The sequence below is a fragment of the Carcharhinus amblyrhynchos genome, chromosome 1 (genome assembly GCF_965287045.1).
Source record: "Carcharhinus amblyrhynchos chromosome 1, sCarAmb.v2.hapA, whole genome shotgun sequence".
NCBI lineage: Eukaryota > Metazoa > Chordata > Chondrichthyes > Carcharhiniformes > Carcharhinidae > Carcharhinus > Carcharhinus amblyrhynchos.
The window spans coordinates 23,611,649-23,632,454 of record NC_137324.1 but is presented as its reverse complement, the minus strand read 5'-3'; the positions used below and the strand labels follow the sequence as shown (position 1 = coordinate 23,632,454).

Genomic DNA, 20,806 nt, shown 5'->3' with positions numbered 1-20,806 from the left:
ACAGAGATAGCCCGGGAAATTACCGACCCGTGAGTCTGACCTCAGTGGTTGGTAAGCTGATGGAGAGGCTTCTGAGGGACAAGATTTATGAGCATTTGGAGAGGTTTGACATGATCAGGAATAGTCAGCATGGATTTGTCAAGGGCAGGTCGTGCCTTACAAGCCTAGTTGAGTTCTTCGATAATGTGACTGAACACATTGACGAAGGAAGTGCCGTGGACATGGTGTACATGGACTTCAGCAAGGCGTTTGATAAGGTCCCCCATGCAAGACTTCTTGAGAAGGTGAGAGGGCATGGGATCCAAGGGCCTTTGGCCTTGTGGATCCAGAACTGGCTTGCCTGCAGAAGGCAGAGAGTGGTTGTGGATGGGTCTTTTTCGGCATGGAGGTCAGTCACCAGTGGAATGCCCCAGGGATCTGTTCTAGGACCCTTGCTGTTTGTCATTTTCATAAATGACCTGGATGAGGAAGTAGAGGGATGGGTAAGTAAGTTCGCTGATGACACGAAGGTCGGTGGTGCTGTGGATGGTTTGGAAGGATGTCAAAAGTTGCAGCAGGACATAAATAGGATGCAGGACTGGGCGGAGAAGTGGCAGATGGACTTCAACGCGGATAAATGCGTAGTCGTCCATTTTGGCAGAACCAACGGGATGAACGAGTACACTATCAAGGGCAGGAGTCTTAGTAGTGTTGAAGAGCAGAAGGATCTTGGGGTCCGGGTCCACAGGACTCTTAAATCGGCCTCGCAGGTGGAAGAGGTGGTCAAGAAGGCGTATGGTGTACTGGCCTTCATTAATCGAGGGATTGAGTTTAGGAGTCGGGAGGTAATGCTGCAACTTTATAAGACCCTTGTCAGGCCTCATTTGGAGTACTGTGCGCAGTTCTGGTCGCCTCACTATAGGAAAGACGTAGAAGATATTGAAAGGGTACAGAGGAGATTTACAAGGATGTTGCCTGGACTGGGAGGCATGCCTTATGAAGTTAGGTTGAGGGAGCTGGGTCTCTTTTCCCTGGAGAGACGAAGGTTGAGAGGCGACCTGATAGAGGTTTATAAAATGTTGAGAGGATTGGATAGGGTGGATTCTCAGAGGCTATTTCCCCGGGTTGAAATGGTCGCTACGAGAGGACACAGATTTAAGGTGCGGGGAGGAAAGTACAGAAGTGATGTTAGGGGTAAGTTTTTCACTCAGAGGGTGGTGAGTGAGTGGAATCGGCTGCCGTCAGTGGTGGTGGAGGCGAACTCGCTGGGGTCTTTTAAAAGACTTCTGGATGAGTATATGGGGTTTTATGGGATTGGGGGTTATAGATAGGTGTTGATGTGATCGGCGCAACTCGTGGGCCGAAGGGCCTGTTTGTGCTGTAGTGTTTATGTTCTATGTCTCCACCTACAGATTTCCTCCATGGTCCTTAATGAGCCCTATTCTTTCCCTGGTTATTTTCTTCCCATTGATATACTTATAGAATATTTTAGGATTTTCCCTACTCTTATCAGCCAGAGCTTTCTTATATCCCATTTTTGCTTTCCTGATTGATTTCTTCAGCTCCATCCTGCACTTTCTGTACTCCACTAATGCCTCTGCAGACTTACTCCCCTTACACTTGTTAAAAGTCTCTCTTTTCCTTCTCATTGTATCCTGAATGTCTCCAGTCATCCATGGTTCTCTGTGTATGTCACACCTTCCTATTACCCTAGAGGGAGATGTGGGCCTCTATCCTCCCCATTTCATCTTTGAATGACCACACTGCTCTTCTGTAGATTTCCTCACAGGTATCTCATTCCAGTCTACCTTGGCCAGATCCTGCCTTATTTTGTTAAAATCTATTCTCCCTCAATTCAAAATCTTTTTCTGCAACTTGTCTATTTCTGAATCCATAACAAATTTGAATTGAACCATGTTGTGGTCGCCATCACCAAAATGCTCTCCCACCAACAGATCAACCATCTGTCCGGCTTAATTCCCCAGAATTAAGTCCAGCACTGCGCCATCCCTTGTTGGATCCTCTGCATACTGACCTAAAAAGATTTCCTGTATACACTTTAAGAACTCTACTCTATCTAAGCCCCTAACACGATGGCTATTCCAATTAACTTTGGGGAAGTTGAAATCACGTAATATAATTACCCTCTTATTATTTTTACACCCCTCTGCAAATTGCACACATATTTGCTCTTCAATTTTCCACTGACTATAGTGAACACCTAGTAACATAGCGGTTCTTTTTTTATTCCTAAGCTCTCCCCACAAAACTTCATTTGATACCCTCTCCAAGATATCATCTCTGCTCCTTAATTAATAATGCAATGCCTCCTCCTCTTTTACCGCCTCTTCTGTCTTGTCTGAAGATCCTATATCCCGGGACGTTGAACTAGAGCACAAAACGTAAAACGTTTTACATTTTACATGCTGCTTCCCTTGTAGCAGCAAGTATTTCAATCTACCCATTTTGTTTCACATGCTAAATCATCATGACTATAACTGGCACATTAGTGATCTTTCTCTCCATTTAGAACTAGCTTATTGCTGACATGACACATGTATTCCCTTTCTCGGTTTAATACTACAAGCAGAAATCCTCAGATCTCAGGGTCCAGGTGATAGATCATCAGATTTGTGTGACTACATGACAATATGCAAAGAAGTATTTTTTATATTAGTTTCTTCACCAGCAATTGTAAAGAAAGATAGAATAGCCAAGGTAATCAAAATAGGCTTTAGAATTAGTTGCCTGGTGAAACTGTTCTTTAATTGACTAAGACATAACGTCTGATGAATCAGCAGGACTTTCTATCGATAAATATGTCTCTTTACTTACCACTTGGATCACGTTTTTCTTCCATTTTATGCTCTGGTTCACGCTCCTGAGGTAGGGTAACAGGTTCATCTTGGACGACAGGAGCAGGGACTGTTGGAGCATCACCAACAGCAGAAATAATTGCAGCTGCATCTTTGGAGGAACCTGAAAGTAGGGTGGGTTGGAGATGGGCAAAAGGGTTAAATAGCTTTAATATTATGCTCTGTATAAAACATCTCAAAGAAATGCAGTCAAGTACTCAACTCACTTCTATGCTAACTGATTTCAGGTTTGACACTAATTACTAGGTATTATACCTTTTAAGACTATCTTTAAGACACTTCCCACATTGCACAAGTGATTGTTCAAAGAAACCTGAATACCACAATGCACTCTTCCACTCAGCTTAATTGTCTTCCTGCAGATGCATTTTTCCATAACATTTTTGTCCAGTTTCTCTTCCTCTAAGAAAACTTATTTTCTTTCAGATTTTGACTCTTCCCTTCTATGTCCTTCTCATTCTCTTTTCAGTACCCTGTTTTTCCCGTTCCATTCCATAGCTGTCCACACCATCATTTTTCATAGTGATCTAACTCTCCATTGCACAGGATTTCATTAAAAAAAACTGGTTTACTTTAATCTCTTATGCTCTTTGTCCTCCTTCTTTGCTTTGTTTTCCTTTATTCTTCATGTAACCTGTACTCAAACCTTGAAGTTTCATCCTCAACTTTCAAAAGCTTATGGTATCCTAAACCAAAGAAAGATTTTATCTGAGCCCTGCGCTGATGCTAGAAAATGGAACAGAAGTTCCTTCTCCAACCTACACTCACCACCACAAAGACTGGGAAAGAACAACACTTGTGTTAAGCACCTCAAGTGTCAGTTCTCATCTCAAACACATGGTCCAAATCAACTTCTTAAAATCAATCAATCAATCCCTTTCAGGTTTGTTTCCCATCAGTTGACCCACAAACACTTAAGATCAAACATGAGCAAGTTATAGCTCTATTAGACATATTTCCTGCCGGGAGCAAAAGGCACATTGGAGAAAAGGATGAAGCAGGAAGAGGAATCACAGAAGCACCAAATACTTGCAGTTACTTGGTAGTAGGGAACTTGAGTATTGCCCAAAAAAAAAGCAACATATTGTGCAAGCTTTTCACCTCACACTACGGGAAAGCAATGGTCTAGTAGTTTAATCCAGAAACTCAGCTAATGTTCTGGGGACCTGGGTTCTCACCGTGTTGGAAAGGGGAATTTAAATTCAACTTAAAAAAAACGGAAATAAAAATTTACTGATGACCATGAATCCATTGTCAATTGTCAGAAAACCCATCTGGTTCACCCATGTCCTTTAGGGAAGGAAATCTGCCATCCTTACCTAGTCTGGCCTACATGCAACTCCAAAGCCTCAGCAATGTGGTTCACTCTCAACTGTCCTCTAATGGCCCAGCAAGCCATTCAGTTCAAGGGCAACAAGGATGGGCAAGAAATGCTGGCCAGGCAGCAACGCCCATGTCCCACAAATGAATTTTAAAAAGGACAGATACAAGAACACCAAATTTCAAAGAGAACAATAATTTTTACTGCATGGAGAAGTGCTGATTGGTTGGCAAGTGGTTTCTGATGGATTGAGGTTTGCTATGGAAATGCAACAAAGAACAGTTATCCCCCAAGCATTTTTTAAATTCCAAAAAGGCAAGTCAACTCTAGATTGAAGTCAGCTTTCTTTTTTTTTTGAAAGGGGGAGACAGGGCAAACTAAAGGAAAATAGCACTGCTCTCGACTGTTGGTAAAGTCCTAGATGGGTTAGTTCTTAATTATTCTCGCCAGTTACTGAGAATCCCAGTGTGGCTTTTGAACCACCATTGAAACTGACATGATCTTCACAACAGGAAAAGTGCAGAGAGTAGACCTCGCTTTCTACATGGCTTTCTTTGATCTCTCAGAAGTTTTTGACCTGGTGAATTGGATGGCCCTTTGGCAAGTGCTAAAGCGATTAAGGATGCTCAGCTAAGTTCACAAACATCATCAGTTCCATATTTCCCTACATGACAATTTGCAATTGAAAATATGGTGCAGTGACTCCAAAGACTCTACACTGTCAAGGCAGCGTCAACCATGGCGTGTCTCTGCACAAACACCATTCTCAAATCTTTTTGTAAGAACTTATTACTGATATTGCTACACCTGGCTGGAATCCAACTTAAAGTGCACTAATGGTAAGCTCTTCAACCTCTACTGACCAAAGAACAAAACCATATCAACCACTTCTGTAAAATGTTACGATGCAGAGATTGATCCCCTTTTGAGAAGCCATGCCAAATCCTCCAAAAAGGAATCCCTCACTTTGTAATCTGCTAGAAGTGTTTGGGAAGGTATGTGAACTATTCTTCATTAACGTTTAGAGGCTGGCAGGAAGCCACTCTTTCCCTCTCTGGGTCTTGAGAGATGGCAGCCCTTCAGCTGAACGCCAGGCAGGCAGTTGAGTTCCTCTTTATAACTCTCAATGACCTATCAATTTTCCTACACCAAGATTGGTCTGATGCTGTCAGCAACAACAAATTCAAATTTGATAGGTTCCTGATAGCTGAGTGTCTTCTTTAAACTGATAGGCTGCCAAAGATCAAAGCCTGTCACTAAGGCAACCCTGACGCTTAGTCCTCGTTACAAATGTTGTAATCTGTGTACCCTGTAGACATCTGCATTATACACATCCAAGCACTAAACACAAAACCTATTTTTAAAGGGACCATACTTTGCAACAAATAGAACTGAAGTATTCTGATATCACACTAAGAATGCTCACCCTGAAGAACTACAATAGATAGTTGATGAATTCACAGAGCATACAATAGCATGAGACTTGCCCAGAAAACTAAGACGGTCAATGTTCTATACCAACCCACACCAAATGTATCAAATTCAATGCCTTCATCTGCAATTCCTGGTGAAGTGTTGGAAGTTGTCTCTCACTTCCCATATCTCAGAAGCTATTTATCCCAAAGAGTTGATATTGGTAAAGTAGGACACTGCTGAATCTAATGTGCTAGCTCAGCCTTACTTAAGTTACATATTCAAGTCTGAGAGTCATGATATCTGACCCAGCTCTATACCCAAGTCTATCAGACAGTAGTTTTCCCCATGCTTTGTTTGGTGCTGACCAATTTATAAATGGCATAACTAGGCCCTAGAATATCAATGCTGTCTTAGAAGGATCATGCAAATCAAGTGGGAGGATATAAGCACAGACATGAGCTTCCTCAAAGATGCAGACATGACAAGCATAGAGGCCATGATAATCTCACATCAACTGAGATGAACCAACTCATGATTTCCTAAACAGGTGACCTACTCAGAGCTTTGGCAGGATACCAATTCACATGGTGCCAAAAGAAGTATTTCAAAGAAAATCTCAACACTACCATGAAGGTCTGCTCTATTAACAACAACAGATGGGCAGCAGACAACCAATTGTGACCAATATGGTTACTCATCATCAAGAATGGTGTCAAGACCTTTCAATCAACAAGAGTAGTCACTGAATGAGAACAGAGAGAGAGAAAGGGCAGCTACTCAAATCAATAATCTGTTATCACCTCTACCAGCCAACAACCGACGTCCATACTGTGGGAGAGCCTAAAGCCTATGTTAGGGCTTACAAGCCATCTGTGAACATATGAGCGACACGTCACTTCAACCCAGCCATCTGCAAGGTGAATCACTTTCAATATGAGGGTTTGCCAACGATAGGATTAAATGATGTAGAATAACAAGAGACATACGTGAAGCATAAACACCAGATGGACAAATGCCCTGATCTCTCAGTAATTCTTTGTAAAGATCAATTATTAAGAATGTTTGCAAGGATCAAAAATTAGCATTAAAGCACCAAATTTTCTGAGATCCATATATTCAAGACAGTCAACATCAATGAAGCATAAACTGACTGATATGTTCCTCATATGTTTACACCATACTCTGATCAAACCTATTACCAAAATCACAATTCAAATCTGAACATTTTAGATAACAATACTCAATAATTTATTACCAAGTAGCTCTGTGCATTTAGCGTATATTTTCTGGCAATGCTAAGTAATAATATGTGTTGAAATCATTACTACTTGGTTCAGAATTACCTTCTATGGTTGCTTCAAGGGGTGAAGCTTCATTATCTTGCATGGATTTCGGCAGTGTGGATTCTTTCAATATTTCAGAGGACGTTGATACTTTCAGTGGATCTTCCTTGTCCTTAAAACAGTAATTTAAATGAAGCATTAAACGCTGACACTCTACACACTTCAAAACATAGGGTGGGAGGAGGAGCTGGGCAAGATGCTCTTTTGGAGAGTCACTGTAGACACAATGCACTGAATGGCTACTTTCTGCACTGTAGGGATTCTTTGGTTCTAAGACCTATATAACCAAAAAAATCTTGATCCTAAGTATATATTGGAGATGGCCACTCATATTATAATTTGTAAAACAAGCTCAACTTGTGTGTTTGTCAAAAATACTAAGCAACACCAGACCCACAAACTACATTTTGGCAGAATAAATTCTAGAATTCTAGCTTTGATAAATAATGAATCTTCAAATAGTTATCCACATTCTTGGATCTTGCAGGGGCTGAGGAACAAGACAAGAAAACACAAATGTGCACAGACAGCTTTTTGGGAAGTGCCAGAATAAGACCTATTTCAGTCCACAGGTCGTTTGCCCTTCTATGTAATGTCTAACTCTGCAAATTTGTTTCCGAAGGATTCTGCCAATTAATAATATTTTCTTCACATATTAGAGGGCTGACACACTTTTCACATAAAAACATCTATGGATCAGAAGAGAGACAAATGTGAAACAATAAAAGGTGAGGACATCAAGGTGAGGAATTGGATCTGTGCCCCATCTCAAACATGTGTAAGTACGTCCCACATTCATGAGACATGTGGAGCCTATAAGCCTTTAACAAGCCAAGTCATGAAGCCTAGACAGCACAGAGCTACTCGTGCTTATCGAGTTTTTGTATGCACGTATGACTATTGAGAGGAGTTCCCCAGCATCACAAATGTCAGTTTTCAGCCAATTCGACTCATTCCACATGATATCAAGAAACAGCTGGTGGCACTGGATATTGCAATCCTGACAATATTCTGGCAATAATACTGAAGACTTGTGCTTCAGAACTTGCCACGTCCCTAGCTGAGCTGTTCCAAAATAGCCACAACATTGGCATGTAGCCGGCAATGTGGAAAATTGCCCAGGTATGTCCTAACAAATCCCAAATCCCAACCTGGCCAATTACCACCCCATCAGTCTACTCTTGATCATCAGCAGTGTGATGGAAGGGGTCATCAAGTGGCACTTACTCAGCACTAATCTGTTCATGGACAGTCAGTTTGGATTTTGCCAGGGTCATTCAGCTCCTGATCTCATTACAGCCTTGGTTCAGACATGGTCAAAAGAGCAGAGGTAGGGTGAGTGACTGTCATTGACATCAGGCAGCATTTAACAGAGTATGGCATCAAGGAGGCCTAGCAAAACTAAAATCCATGGGAATCAGGGGAAAACTCTCCACTGGAGTCATATTTGGCACAAAGGAATATGCTTATGGTGGTTGGAGGTCAATCATTACAGCCCCAAAGCATCTCCACAAATCACAAGGTAGGAGTGAAATGGAATACTCTTTACTTGCCTGGATGGGTGCAGCTCCAAAAAAGCTCAACACCATCTAGGACAGAGCAGCCCGCATGATTGCTACCTCTTCCACAAACATTCAATCCCTCCACCAAACAGTGGCAGCCATGTGCACCATCTACAAAATGCACTTCTGAATCTCACCATAGTTCCCTAGGCAGCACCTTCCAAACCCACTGCTACTACCATCTAGAGCAACAGATATTTGGGAACATCACCACTTGAAAATTCTCCTTTAAGCCTGACTTAAAAATATATCACCGTTCCTTCACTGTTGCTGTTTCAAAATTGTGGAAATCCCTCCCTAACAGTGCTGTGGGTGAACCTACATCTCAGAGACTGCAGTGGTTCAAGAAGGCAACTCAACACCACCCTCTGAAGGGCTACTTAGGACAGGCAATAAATGCTGGATTACTCAGCGATACCTCACATCCTGTAAATGAACAAATAAAAAGCATAACCTCACCTGCAGTATTACATATAATTCTTTGATTTGATTTGTCACAAGTATGAGTATACAATGAAAAGTACTATTTCTTGCACTCTATACAGACAAAGCATACAGTAATAGAAAAGGACAGAGTGCAGAATGTAGTGTTACAGTCATAGCTACCATGAGGTTCATTCAGAAGTCTGATGGCAGCAGGGAAAAAGCTATTCTTGAGTCGGTTGGTACGTGTCCTCAGACTTCTGTATCTTTTTCACGATGGAAAAAGGTGGAAGACAGTAACTCCGGGATGTGTGGGTTCTTTGACTATGCTGGCTATTTTTCTGAAGCAATGGGAAGAGTAGACAGTGTCAACGAGTGCGAGGCTGGTGTGAGCGATGGACTGGACTTTGTTCAAGACCCTTTGTAGTTTCTTGAGGTCTTGGATAGAGCAAGAGCTGTACCAAGCTGTGATACAACCAGGAAGAATGCTTTCTATGGTGCATCTGTAAAAGTTGGTGAGAGTCATAGCAGACATACCAAATTTCCTTAGTCTCCTGAGAAAGCAGAGTCGTTGGCAGGCTTGGTGGGTTATAGCGCCTGCATGGAGGGACCAGGACAGGTTGTTGGTGATCCAGACACCTAAAAACATGAGTCTCCATTGATGTAGACAGGGGCATGTCCTCCAACATGGTTCCTGAAGTCGATGACTATCTCCTTCATTTTGTTGAAATTGAGGGACAGAATATTATTGTCGCACGAGTTCACCAGATTCTCTATTGCTTTCCTGTACTCCGTTTCGTCATTGTTTGAGATTTGACCCACTACTGTTATCAGCAAACTTGAAAATCAAGTTGGACGGGAATTTGGCCACACAGTCAATAGTGTAGAAGGAGTATAGTAAGGGGCTGAGGACACAGTCTTGTGGGGCACCAGTGTTAAGGATGTTCATGGAGCGATTATAGTTAAGGATAGACTAGAGAAACTGAAATTTTTACCAACAGCTAAGAAGGCCAAGAGGAGATTTGGACTGCGAAGGTTTTAGTTAGATTAAATAAGGTGAAACTGTTCTCAATGGCTGAAGGGATTTGATAACTAGATGGTCTAGATTTAAGATGTTTAGCAGAGAAACCAGAACCATTACAAAGAAAACATTTTAAAAAAACAGAACACTTAGGATTTTGAATGCACTACCAAACGTGGTGGTGGATACATAGAATCCTACTGTGCAGAAGGCAGCTAATCAGCCCATCGAGTCTGCACCGACCACAATCCCATCCAGACCTTATCCCCAGAGCCCCATGCATTTACCCTAGCTAGTCTCCCCGACACTAAGGGGCAATTTAACATAGCCAATTCACCTAACCCACCTATCTTTGGACTGTGGGAGAAAACCAGAGAACCTGGAGGAAACCCACGCAGGCACGGTAAGAATGTGCAAACTGTACGCAGACAGTGACCCAAGCCAGGAACTGGGTCCCTGGCACTGTGAGGTAACAGTGCCCCTTACTTCACAACAGATTCCATAATAGCCTTCAAAAGGATTGAATAAATACTTGAAGGAAAAATAATGTAGGAATTTCAAGAAAGATTAGAGGTATGGGACTAAGAGGGCTGCTCTCCAAAAGAGTCAGTGAAGACTTGCACAACCTCCGTCAATACTGTGTCATTCTATGATTCTATGAAGTCAACCGGAATAAACAATTGCAGAAATTTAAATTTCAATAGCTTATGCAAGCATACATACCTGTTTCTTTAATACAGGGAGGTTATATGGTGCAGGACCAAGAGCCAACTCAAATACTTTATCAGAGTACGGGACGGTTTTCTCTATATTCTTTCGAAATTTGGGGTCCCACTTTGCATACAATATTGTACCACCGAGGCCACCTCCAATAAACAGGACACTTCCTCCTACTACTTTGCCTGCTGAAGTACTGTTAAAGACAAAAAAAGGAAACAGACAAATGCAAAGTAATACATTTGAAAAAACTGCTTAGTTACTAACTTATTTACATAGACGATCTGGAGGAGGGGGCCGAGTGTAGGGTAATGAAATTTGCTGATGACACGAAGATGAGTGGAAAAGCAAATTGCGTGGAAGGCACGGGAAGTCTGCAGAGAGATCTGGACAGGCAGAGTGAGCAGGCGAGGACCTGGCAGATGGAGTATAACGTTAGCAAATGTGAGGTTATCCACTTTGGTAGAAATAATAGTAGGAGGGATTAATATTTAAAGGGCGAAAAGCTGCAGCATGCTACGGTGCAGAGGGACCTGGGGGTCCTTGTGCAAGAATCGCAAAAACCCAGTCTGCAGGTGCAGCAGGTAATCAAGAAGGCAAATGGAATGTTGGCCTTTATAGCGAGGGGGATAGAATATAAAAGCAGGGAGGTCTTGCTGCAACTGTACAGGGCACTGGTGAGGCCACAACCGGAGTACTGTGTGCAGTTTTGGTCACCATGTTTGCGAAAGGATATATTGGCCTTGGAGGGAGTACAGAGAAGGTTCACCAGGCTGACACCAGAGATGAAGGGGTTAGCCTATGAAGAGAGATTGAATAGACTGGGTCTGTACTCGTCAGAGTTTAGAAGGCTGAGGGGGCATTTTATAGAGACATATAAGATAATGAAGGAGCTAGATAGGGTAGAGGTAGAGAGATTCTTCCTGCTTAGAAAGGATAGCAGAACTAGACAGCACAGCCTCCAAATAAGATGGGGGGGCTGCAGTTTAGATCAGAGTTGAGGAGGAACTTCTTCACTCAAAGGGTGGTGAGTCTCTGCCCATTGAAGTGGTGGAGGCTACCTCGCTGAATATATTTAAGTCACGGCTTGATAGGTTTCTGATAAACAAGGGAATTAAGGGTTATGGGGAGAAAGCAGGAAAGTGGAACTGATCCACTTCAGATCAGCCATGATCTTGTTGAATGGCGGGGCAGGCTCGAAGGGCTAGATGGCCTACTCCTGCTCCTATTTCTTATGTTCTTATGTATTGTAATATTCATTGATAATGGGAGCCGATTTCTGTCTAATTTTACACATTATTAGATACAGGTAGCAGAAAACGTCAATTGGCAAGGGCTAGCTATAGGTTTGTCACAAAATACAAAGCAATGCATCTGCCGAAAGACACTCAAATAAATCAATTTGAACAACAAACTGGATTTACTTTCATGTTGAAGTGCACACTTTTAAAGTGCATTCTGTAAAATTACACCAAATGGTTAACTGATCTCGTTTTTGTATTGCTGGCATTTATCCAGGGATGCATATTTTTCTGTCTTTGCAAATATAAGTGGAATTTGCTTTCTTAAAAAATTTTGAGAATTAATATGCCTTGTAATGCTTAATCTTAGAATTAGAGTTCTATAATTCAATACAGAAACAACAACTACAACGATCAAAAAAATAGCAGCACTGCTCCAATGTTCTCAAGGGCCAATATTGTACCTAAATTATACCGTCTCTTTAATACCATGCAGAGTGAGCCTGGGTCTTTCCTCCACAATACCAAAAGAGCCAAAAGGAAGAGGAAAGAAATCATCAGACTGATATTTCACTCCTGCACTTCACAAAATACCAACAGGAAAGGTCCAAGATCGGATGACTGATCTACCACACATTAAAGGAACAGGGAGTAAATACTCCACCTTAAAAAAATTTTTCATTATTAATAATGTATACATACCCAGCACTACTTCCAGTTGTATACCCACGGCATTGTCGCAAGGGACGGAGCTGTGATTTTCCACAAAGGCACTTCTGTGGGAGAAGGGAAGAGGAAACAGTTTTATAAAATTAGAGAAAGTCTCCAGTTGAAAATTGAACCTTGTTGTTCCTCAAAGTATTGTATTTAAAAGGTTTCATTTTGCAATATAGTGTAAATTGAGTTTGAGTGATTGGTTTGCACAAGTCTGCACAGAACATCACACCATTAATTCAGCCAATATAGGAAACATTCAGAATAAGTAGCAGCATGGTAATAGAACCAGAAACAGATATCATTCTGGTAAATCACTGCTGAATTCGCGCCAGGGCTTGATTACCTATCTACCTAATTAACCAATTCTGTACCCAGGTTATCATTGGCTCTTTAATATTATATGCCTCTATTTTCTGTCATAGTCCATTATGAGGTTCTTATCAAATGCCTGCTGCAAGTCTACGTCTACATGCTTTGCAAAATGCCTCAGAACTCCTCTACATGTAGTGTATTTGGCCATTATTATCCCACCCTCTCCCACTTCTGAATTCATTTAAGCTTTCCACATTATCATTTGCATAAATGCTCACCTGTCATTAGTCCATTTACTCCCCACAGACTAACTCTATTCGGATTAAAATGTCCTAGGCCTTGATTCCCCATGTGCAATACCACAAGTGATTGATTGGCATTTTAAACAATACTCCTTTCCTTTGTTTATCATTCCTTCTACTGATTTAAGTACAAATAAATTGATATTTTGCTTCAGAAAAACAAAGTATAACAACTTTCAACTTGTTTCTCCGGCTGAAGTTGCAGATAAATCTGCTATGAATCTTTTTAGAATGTTAATTTTTTCATTAAAAATTCCTTTAAAAAAGTGGCCACTTGGGAGTTTTATTAATACAGGAGAAAATGGGTTTATCACAAAAATAAGCATTTTCCATCAAGCTGCCCACTTAAATAATCCCATTTTGAATAACTATTCAGAAGCATTTGCTAGTTATTGTATAATGCAGTTTTAAGTTATTTATTAGTGTCACAAGTATGCTTACATTAACACTGCAATGAAGTTACAGCAAAAATCCCCTAGTCACCATGCTCCAGCACCTGTTCGGGTACCCTGAGGGAGAATTCGGCATAGCCAACGCATCTAACTAGCACATCTTTCGGACTGTGGGAGGAAACCGGAGCACCTGGAAGAAACCCACACAGACACAGGGAGAACGTGCAGACTCCGCAAAGATAGTGACCCAAGCCAGGAATCAAACCTGGGTCCCTGGCACCGTGAGGCAACAGTGCTAAGTACATTAGTAATTAAAATTAAAAGCTTTTAAATTCTTCTCAAAGACCAACAAATTGGTGCAAGTAGCAGAAATCCACGTATGACCCCTGCTCTGACCAACGCCACAAGAAACTACAAAGGATCGTGAATGAAGCCCAGTCTATCATGGAAACCAGCCTCCTATCCAGCGACTCCGTCTAAACTTCCCACTGCCTCGGAAAAGCAGCCAGCATAATCAAGGACCTCAAGCAGCCCGGACAAACTTCAACCTTCTGCTGTTGGGAAAACGATACCAAAGTCTGAGCTCACGTACCAACCGACTCAAGAACAGCTTCGTCCCCCAGCCATCACACTTTTGAATGGGCCTATCATATATTAAGCTCATCTTTCTCTAAATCCTAGCGATGACCGTGAAGTGGGGAAAATAAATAAATGGTTACCTGGCACACAAAATGGTTGCCTGGGAAGAGACATCAAACAGGCACTAGCTTTTAGCACAGTCACTTAACATTAAAACATGCAGTAACCGAAATGCTGCAGGAAGCTAGTCAGAGCTTGGGCACTTTAAAGATAAGGGCATACCCAGAACAACAGAGACTGATAATAGGATCAGCCCTAGATGGGAACATAAATACATAAATGCAACATAAACCAATCACTGAATGTATAGATCAAGACCAGTCATTGATAGAGGAAATGTATCCATTCTATGAACAATATTATGTTAACTGCCCATGTCTGTGCCTGTCTGATTGTAACTACGTGTTAACTATCGATACCATGATCTGTCTACTCCACCATAACGATGTGTTAAACAGCTAATGTCTAGACTACCTATTGTCTGAAAAGGTATGAAAATAATCAACTGCTATTGTACGATTGAGAAGGTAGCTGCCAAGTACCGCAGAGTACTAGTGCTTTCTCCTGAAGCCTCGTGTCCAAAATAGAACTGTCTTATTGAACCTCCAGTCAAACTCTGTGGTAAATTTCCCACAACAACTGTAACACTATTTTCTACATATTCTCCTTTCCTTCTTCCCAATGTACTCTATGAATGGTATGTTTTGTCTGTATAGTGCGCAAGAAACAATATTTTGCACTTCATACCAATACATGTGACAATATCAATTAATTTGATCTGGGCGGGCCAGTTTTGGGGCAGGACTGGCACAGTGGTTAGCAATGCTGCCTCACAGCGCCAAGGCCCAGGTTCAATTCTGGCCTCAAGTCACTGTGTGTGGAGTTTGCACACTCTCCCCATGTTTACGTGGGTTTCCTCTGGGTGCTCTGGTTTCATTCCACATTCCAAAAATGCAAGGGGTTAGGTTGATTGGCCCTGTTAAATTGCCCTTTAGTGTCGGGGGACTGACGGGGCAGTAATTCGTCCTGCTTTTTGGGGACTTGGGAAATATTCCACAACATCAGCTAGTTGCCACTGTTGTAGTTGTAGTCTAACAGCTTGGTTAAAGGCGTAGCTAGTCCGGAGCACAGGTCTTCAGCATTACAGTCTGGATGTTACTAGGGCCTGTAGTCTTTGTGGTTTCCACCACCTTCAACCATTTCTGATGCCACATGGAGTTAAATTGAATGGACTGAAGATTGGCATTTCTTTTTCCATTCGGGGATGTGATTTTGGTATTGAACTGAGTGATTTGCAAGGCCATTTAAGTGTCGACCACATTGGGTCTGGAGTCAGATGTAGGTCAGACCAGGTAACGATGGCAGATTTCTTTCCTTAAAGAGCGTTAGCAAACCAGAGAGGTTTTTTACAATAATTGACAATGGTTTCATAGTCATCATTAGAAATTCAGAAATTAATTCCAGAAATTTTACTGAATTCAAAATTTCACCATCTGTTGTGGTGGGATTCAAACTCAGGCACCCAGAGCAATAACTGCGTATCTAGGTTACTCATCCAGTGACAATGCCACTATGTCACTGCCTTTTCACGTGATGCTGAAAACCACAACAGATCATGATACAATGATTCAGTGCTAATGCTTCAGCTTTTGAATTGATTTCATTTGATTTATTATTGTCACGTGTTTCTTGCATGCTTTCAGTGAGAGCATGTCCTCCATCCCGGAAACCTCAGACAAACCTGTATCCGAGGCCACCATGGGATGCTGGCCTTCATAGCGAGGGGGAGTGAATATAAAAGTAGGGAGGTCTTGCTGCAGCTGTATAGGGCATTGGTGAGGCTGCAGCTGGAGTACTGTGTGCAGTTTTGGTCGCCGCACTTACGCAAGGATATTTTGGCCTTGGAGGGAGTGCAGAGGAGGTTTACTAGGCTGATACCGGAGTTGAGGGGGTTGAGCTATGAGGAGAGGCTGAATAAACTAGGCTTGTACTCGTTAGAGTTTAGAAGAATGAGGGGAGATCTCATTGAGACATATAAGATGATGAATGGGATGGATAGGATAGAGGTGGAGAGACTCTTCCCGCTCAGAAAGGACAGTAGGACTAGGGGGCACAGCCTCAAGATAAAGGGGGGACGGTTTAGAACGGAGTTGAGGAGGAACTTCTTCATTCAAAGGGTGGTGAATCTCTGGAATTCTCTGCCCGTTGAAGTGGTGGAGGCTGCCTCGCTAAATATTTTTAAGACGCGGGTTGATGGGTCTTTGATAAGCGAGGGGATTAAGGGTTATGGGGAGAGGGCGGGAATGTGGAACTGAGCAGCGACAGATCAGCCATGATCTTATTGAATGGCGGGGCAGGCTCGAAGGGCTAGATGGCCTAATCCTGATCCTATTTCTTATGTTCTTATGTCAGAGCAGCCTTCTCAAAAGTGAACCCATGGAAAGCAATGGCCTGCATGGGGCACTGGACGAGCACTCAGGTCCTGTGCTGACCAGCCCCACCCAGCGGGGGGTATTTGCTGACATCTTTAACCTCTCTTTACACCAAACTGAGATCCCTACCTGCTTCAAAAAGACTACTGTCATCCCAGTACCAAAGAAAAGTCAGGCAGCGTGCCTTAATGACTATCATCCAGTGACTCTGACATTCATCATTTTGAAGTGCTTTGAAAGATTAGGCATGGCACGAATCAATTCCAGCCTCCTGGAGTACCTGGATCCATTTCAGTTCACCTGTCACCACAACAGATTCACAGCAGACCCTACAGCTCAGCTTTCAACATTATTTCTATGGGACTCCATCTCCAAACTTCATAGTCTGGGCTTCAGTTCCTCTCTCTGCAACCGGATCCTAGATTTCCTAACCTACAGATCGCAGTCAGTAAAGATAGGCAATAGCCTATCTTTAGCCTCCAAGATCATCCTCAACACCGGTGCTCTGCAAGGCTGAGTCCTCAGCCCTTTACTATACTCCTTACACATGTATGACCGTGTGGCCAAATTCCCCACCAACTCGATTTTCAAGTTGACTGATGACATCACCGTAGTGGGTTGGATCTCAAACAATGACAAGACATAGTACAGGAAAAAGAAAAAGAATATGGTATGACAACAACAATAATCTCTCCCTCAATGGAGAGGAAATGAAGATTGTCGGTGACTTCAGGAAGCGTAGTGGAGTACATAATCCTATCTACATCAATGAGGATGAAGTAGCAACGGTCGAGAGCTTCAAGTTTTTAGGTCCAGGTCACCAACAACCTGGCCTGGTCCCTCTATGTGGACATTATAGTTAAGAAAGTCCACCACATCTCTATTTTCTCAGGAGACTAAGGAAATTTCACATGTCTGCTACAGCTCTCATTAACTTCTACAGATACACCATAAAAAGCATTCTTTCTGGTTGTATCACAACTTGGTATGGCTCCTGCTCTGCCCAAGACCACAAGAAACAATAAAGGATCATGAATGAAGCCCAGCCAATCACTCAAACCAGCCTCTCAACCACTGATACTATCTGCACTTCCCACTGCATCAGAAAAGCAGCCAGCATAATTAAGGATCCCATGCATCCCAGACATTCTCTCTTCTGTCAGGAAAAAGATACAGAAGTCTGAGATCATGTACCAAACGACTCAAAAACAGCTTCTTCCCTGCCATAGCATCTATAGTGGAGAACATGCCATCGGACTTTTGAATAGACCTACCTCGCATAAAGCTGATCTTTCTCTACACCCTAGCTATGACTGTAACACTACATTCTCCATTCTCTCCTTTCCTATGTATAGTATGCTTTGTTTGTATGTGCACAAGAAACAACACTTTTCACTGTATACCAATACACGTGACAATAATAAATCAAATACAGACAAAACACACAATTCAGACTACATGGTGGAGAAGGAAAGGAGAGGGTGCAGAATATACTGCTGCAGTTAGGTTTGATTTATGTCACATGTATTAACATAGTGAAACGTATTGTTTCTTGTATGTTATACAGACACAACATACATTCATAGAGAAGGAAACAAGAGAGTGCAGAAAGTAATGTTAGAGTGTAGAGAAAAGTTAACTTAATGCAAAGTAAGTCCATTTAAACATCTGATGGCAGCAGGGAAGAAGACGTTCTTGAGGTGGTTGGTATGTGACCTCAGACTTTTGTATCTTTTTCCCACCAGAAGAGAGAATGTCTGGATTGCATGGGGTCCTTAATTATGCTGGCTACTTTGCTGAGGCAGCAGCAATTGTAGACAGAGTCATAGCGTTAAGAGTAGGGTGGAGATAAAGATCAGCTTAATAACAACAGGTCTGTTCAGAAGTCTGATGGCAGCAGGGAAGAGGCTGTTCTTCAGTCAATTGGTACGTGTCCTCAGACTTTTGTATCTTTTTCCCAAAGGAAGAAAGTGGGGGAGAGAGAGAGAAAAAAAACAGAAAAATCCTAGAAAATCTCAGCAGGTCTGACAACATCTGTGGAGAGAGAATAGAGCCAATGTTTCAAGTCGGGGTGGCCCTTTGGACCATCCAAACTCTCTCCACAGATGTTGTCAGACCTGCTGAGATTTCCCAGCATTTTTCAGTTTTTCTGTCTGATTACAGCACCGGCAATAGGTTGCCTTTATCAAGGTGGAACAAAGTATATCTGGGGTGCGTGAGGGAGAATTCAGGATTGTTGAAAAGAAATGCAAGAACTCAAAAAAAAGCTAATAAACCACATGGCTCATTGACTCTTCCTGGCCAATGTGTACAAAGTTGCCAACATTCACCTACAAGGTCACGCCGTTTTCTCTCCGCGAATGTAATGGTTAAAAATGTACGCCTCCCTAAATTGAGTGGGTGGGAGGATGATAATTCTGTAACAGCAAGATGTCAAGAGTTGTTACCTTGAGTTAAATATCAAGTCTCTACCTCCCTCCTCCCCAAACCCATTCCAATTGCATTTCCTACTCTTGTCATTGCCGCTCAACCTAGCCTGATTAACCCCTCCTCACTGGCCCCGCCTACCCATGGAAGGGACCCGCCTCCTACTCGCGGCGATTGGCGGGCGCTCTCGCCGCGCAACGCGGCCGCCGCCTCCGATTGGTGCAGAGCCGCGTCAATCAACGCCTGACTCAGGTCAGCCAAGTTAGGTTGAAGCTGACGGCCTGGCTCAAGCCTCCTCCCGCGGTGCGGCCCGGCTTCAAACGCTCAGAGGAGAGGACAACAAGGACGCTCCAGAGAATTAGCGGAGCAGGAACAGGCAGAGAGCTCTCAGCCCCCGTTTTAATCAGAATCGGACATTTCTCCACCCACCGCCGACTCTCTCTCCTACCTTTAACGGCGGGGTCACTTTCCATGAAGCCCTCAACATTTTTTTTCGGAAGCCGCCGCCAACGATTTATTTTCTTGAAATGAAATAAATTGTTCCGCCGCACGTGAGATTAGAACATGTTTCAGTTTCGAGGGAGGAGGAAAAGCAGCGGCTATAAGCGTTGGAGCAGGCGGCCTCGCTCCGGGACTCTCTCTGAGGCGGGACTCTCCGCTTCGACCGAGCCTGCGCCACCCCCAACACGCATGCGCGCCAACTACCCCGCCCTCCTCAACCTAACCTGGACCGGCTGCCTCTCTGCAACCAAACCTCATGGTGGCTGGAAGCTGAAAATGCTGGAAAATCTCAGCAGGCCTGGCAGCATATGTGGAAAGAGAAACAAACCTCTTTTTTTTAAAAAAAGAACTTATTAAAATAAATTATTGCGGATGCTGGAATCTGAAACCAAAAGAGAAAATGCTGGAAAAGGCGCAGCAGGTGTGGAGAGAAAAACAAACCTTTTCAAAAAAAAACTTATAAAAGCAAACTACTGTGGACGCTGGAATCTGAAGTGAAAAGAGGGCAGCACGGTAGCACTGTGGGTTAGCACTGCTGCTTCACAGCTCCAGAGACCTGGATTCCATTCCCAGCTTGGGTGACTGTCTGTGTGGAATTTGCACATTCTCACTGTATCTGTGTGGGTTTCCTCCAGGTGCTGCGGTTTCCTCCCACAGTCCAAAGATGTGCAGGTTAGGTTGACTGGCTGTACTAAAATTGTCCCTTAGTGTCCTAAGTAGGTTAGAGGAATTAGTGGGTAAATATGTAGGGATATGAGGGTAGGTCCTGAATGGGATTGTGGTTGGTGAAGACTCGATGGGCCAAATGGCCTCTTTCTCCACTGTAAGGTTTCTATGAGGAAAATGCTGGAAAGTCTCAGCAGGTTCGGCAGCATCTGTAAGTGACTCTTTGGGTCATCTGGACTCAAAATGACAGCTCTTTTCTTTCCTTACAGTTGCTGCCAGATCTGAGATTTTCCAGCATTTTCTGTTTTGGTTTTTAAAAATTTATTAGTGTCTGTGTGGAGTTTGCACAATCTCCCTGTGTCTGTGTGGGTTTCCTCCCATAGTCTAAAGTTTATTTATTAGTCACAAATAGATTTACATTAACACTGCAATGAAGTTACTGTGAAAATCCCCTGGTTGCCACACTCTGACGCCTGTTCGGGTTCAGGTAGATGTGCAGGTTAGATGGACTGGCCATTG

General features: G+C 42.8%; 1 protein-coding gene across 2 annotated transcripts in view; it reads right to left on the bottom strand.

Annotated features, from left to right (window-relative positions):
• The window catches only part of immt (inner membrane protein, mitochondrial (mitofilin)), a 57,621-nt gene extending 37,808 nt beyond the window's left edge, over nt 1-19,813 (bottom strand). Inside the window, exons 1-5 of one of the 2 annotated variants that reach the window (XM_080198300.1) lie at nt 19,569-19,813; nt 12,602-12,675; nt 10,665-10,854; nt 6,936-7,047; nt 2,815-2,958 (exon numbers count right to left, since the gene is read on the bottom strand). In XM_080198300.1, coding sequence (XP_080054426.1) covers nt 2,815-2,958; nt 6,936-7,047; nt 10,665-10,854; nt 12,602-12,675; nt 19,569-19,607 — 559 coding nt within the window. In that variant the 5' untranslated portion in view covers nt 19,608-19,813. The remainder of the gene's footprint in view (nt 1-2,814; nt 2,959-6,935; nt 7,048-10,664; nt 10,855-12,601; nt 12,676-19,568) is intronic. The other variant, XM_080198376.1, reaches the window with a different exon arrangement.
• Nucleotides 19,814-20,806: the final 993 nt, after the last annotated feature.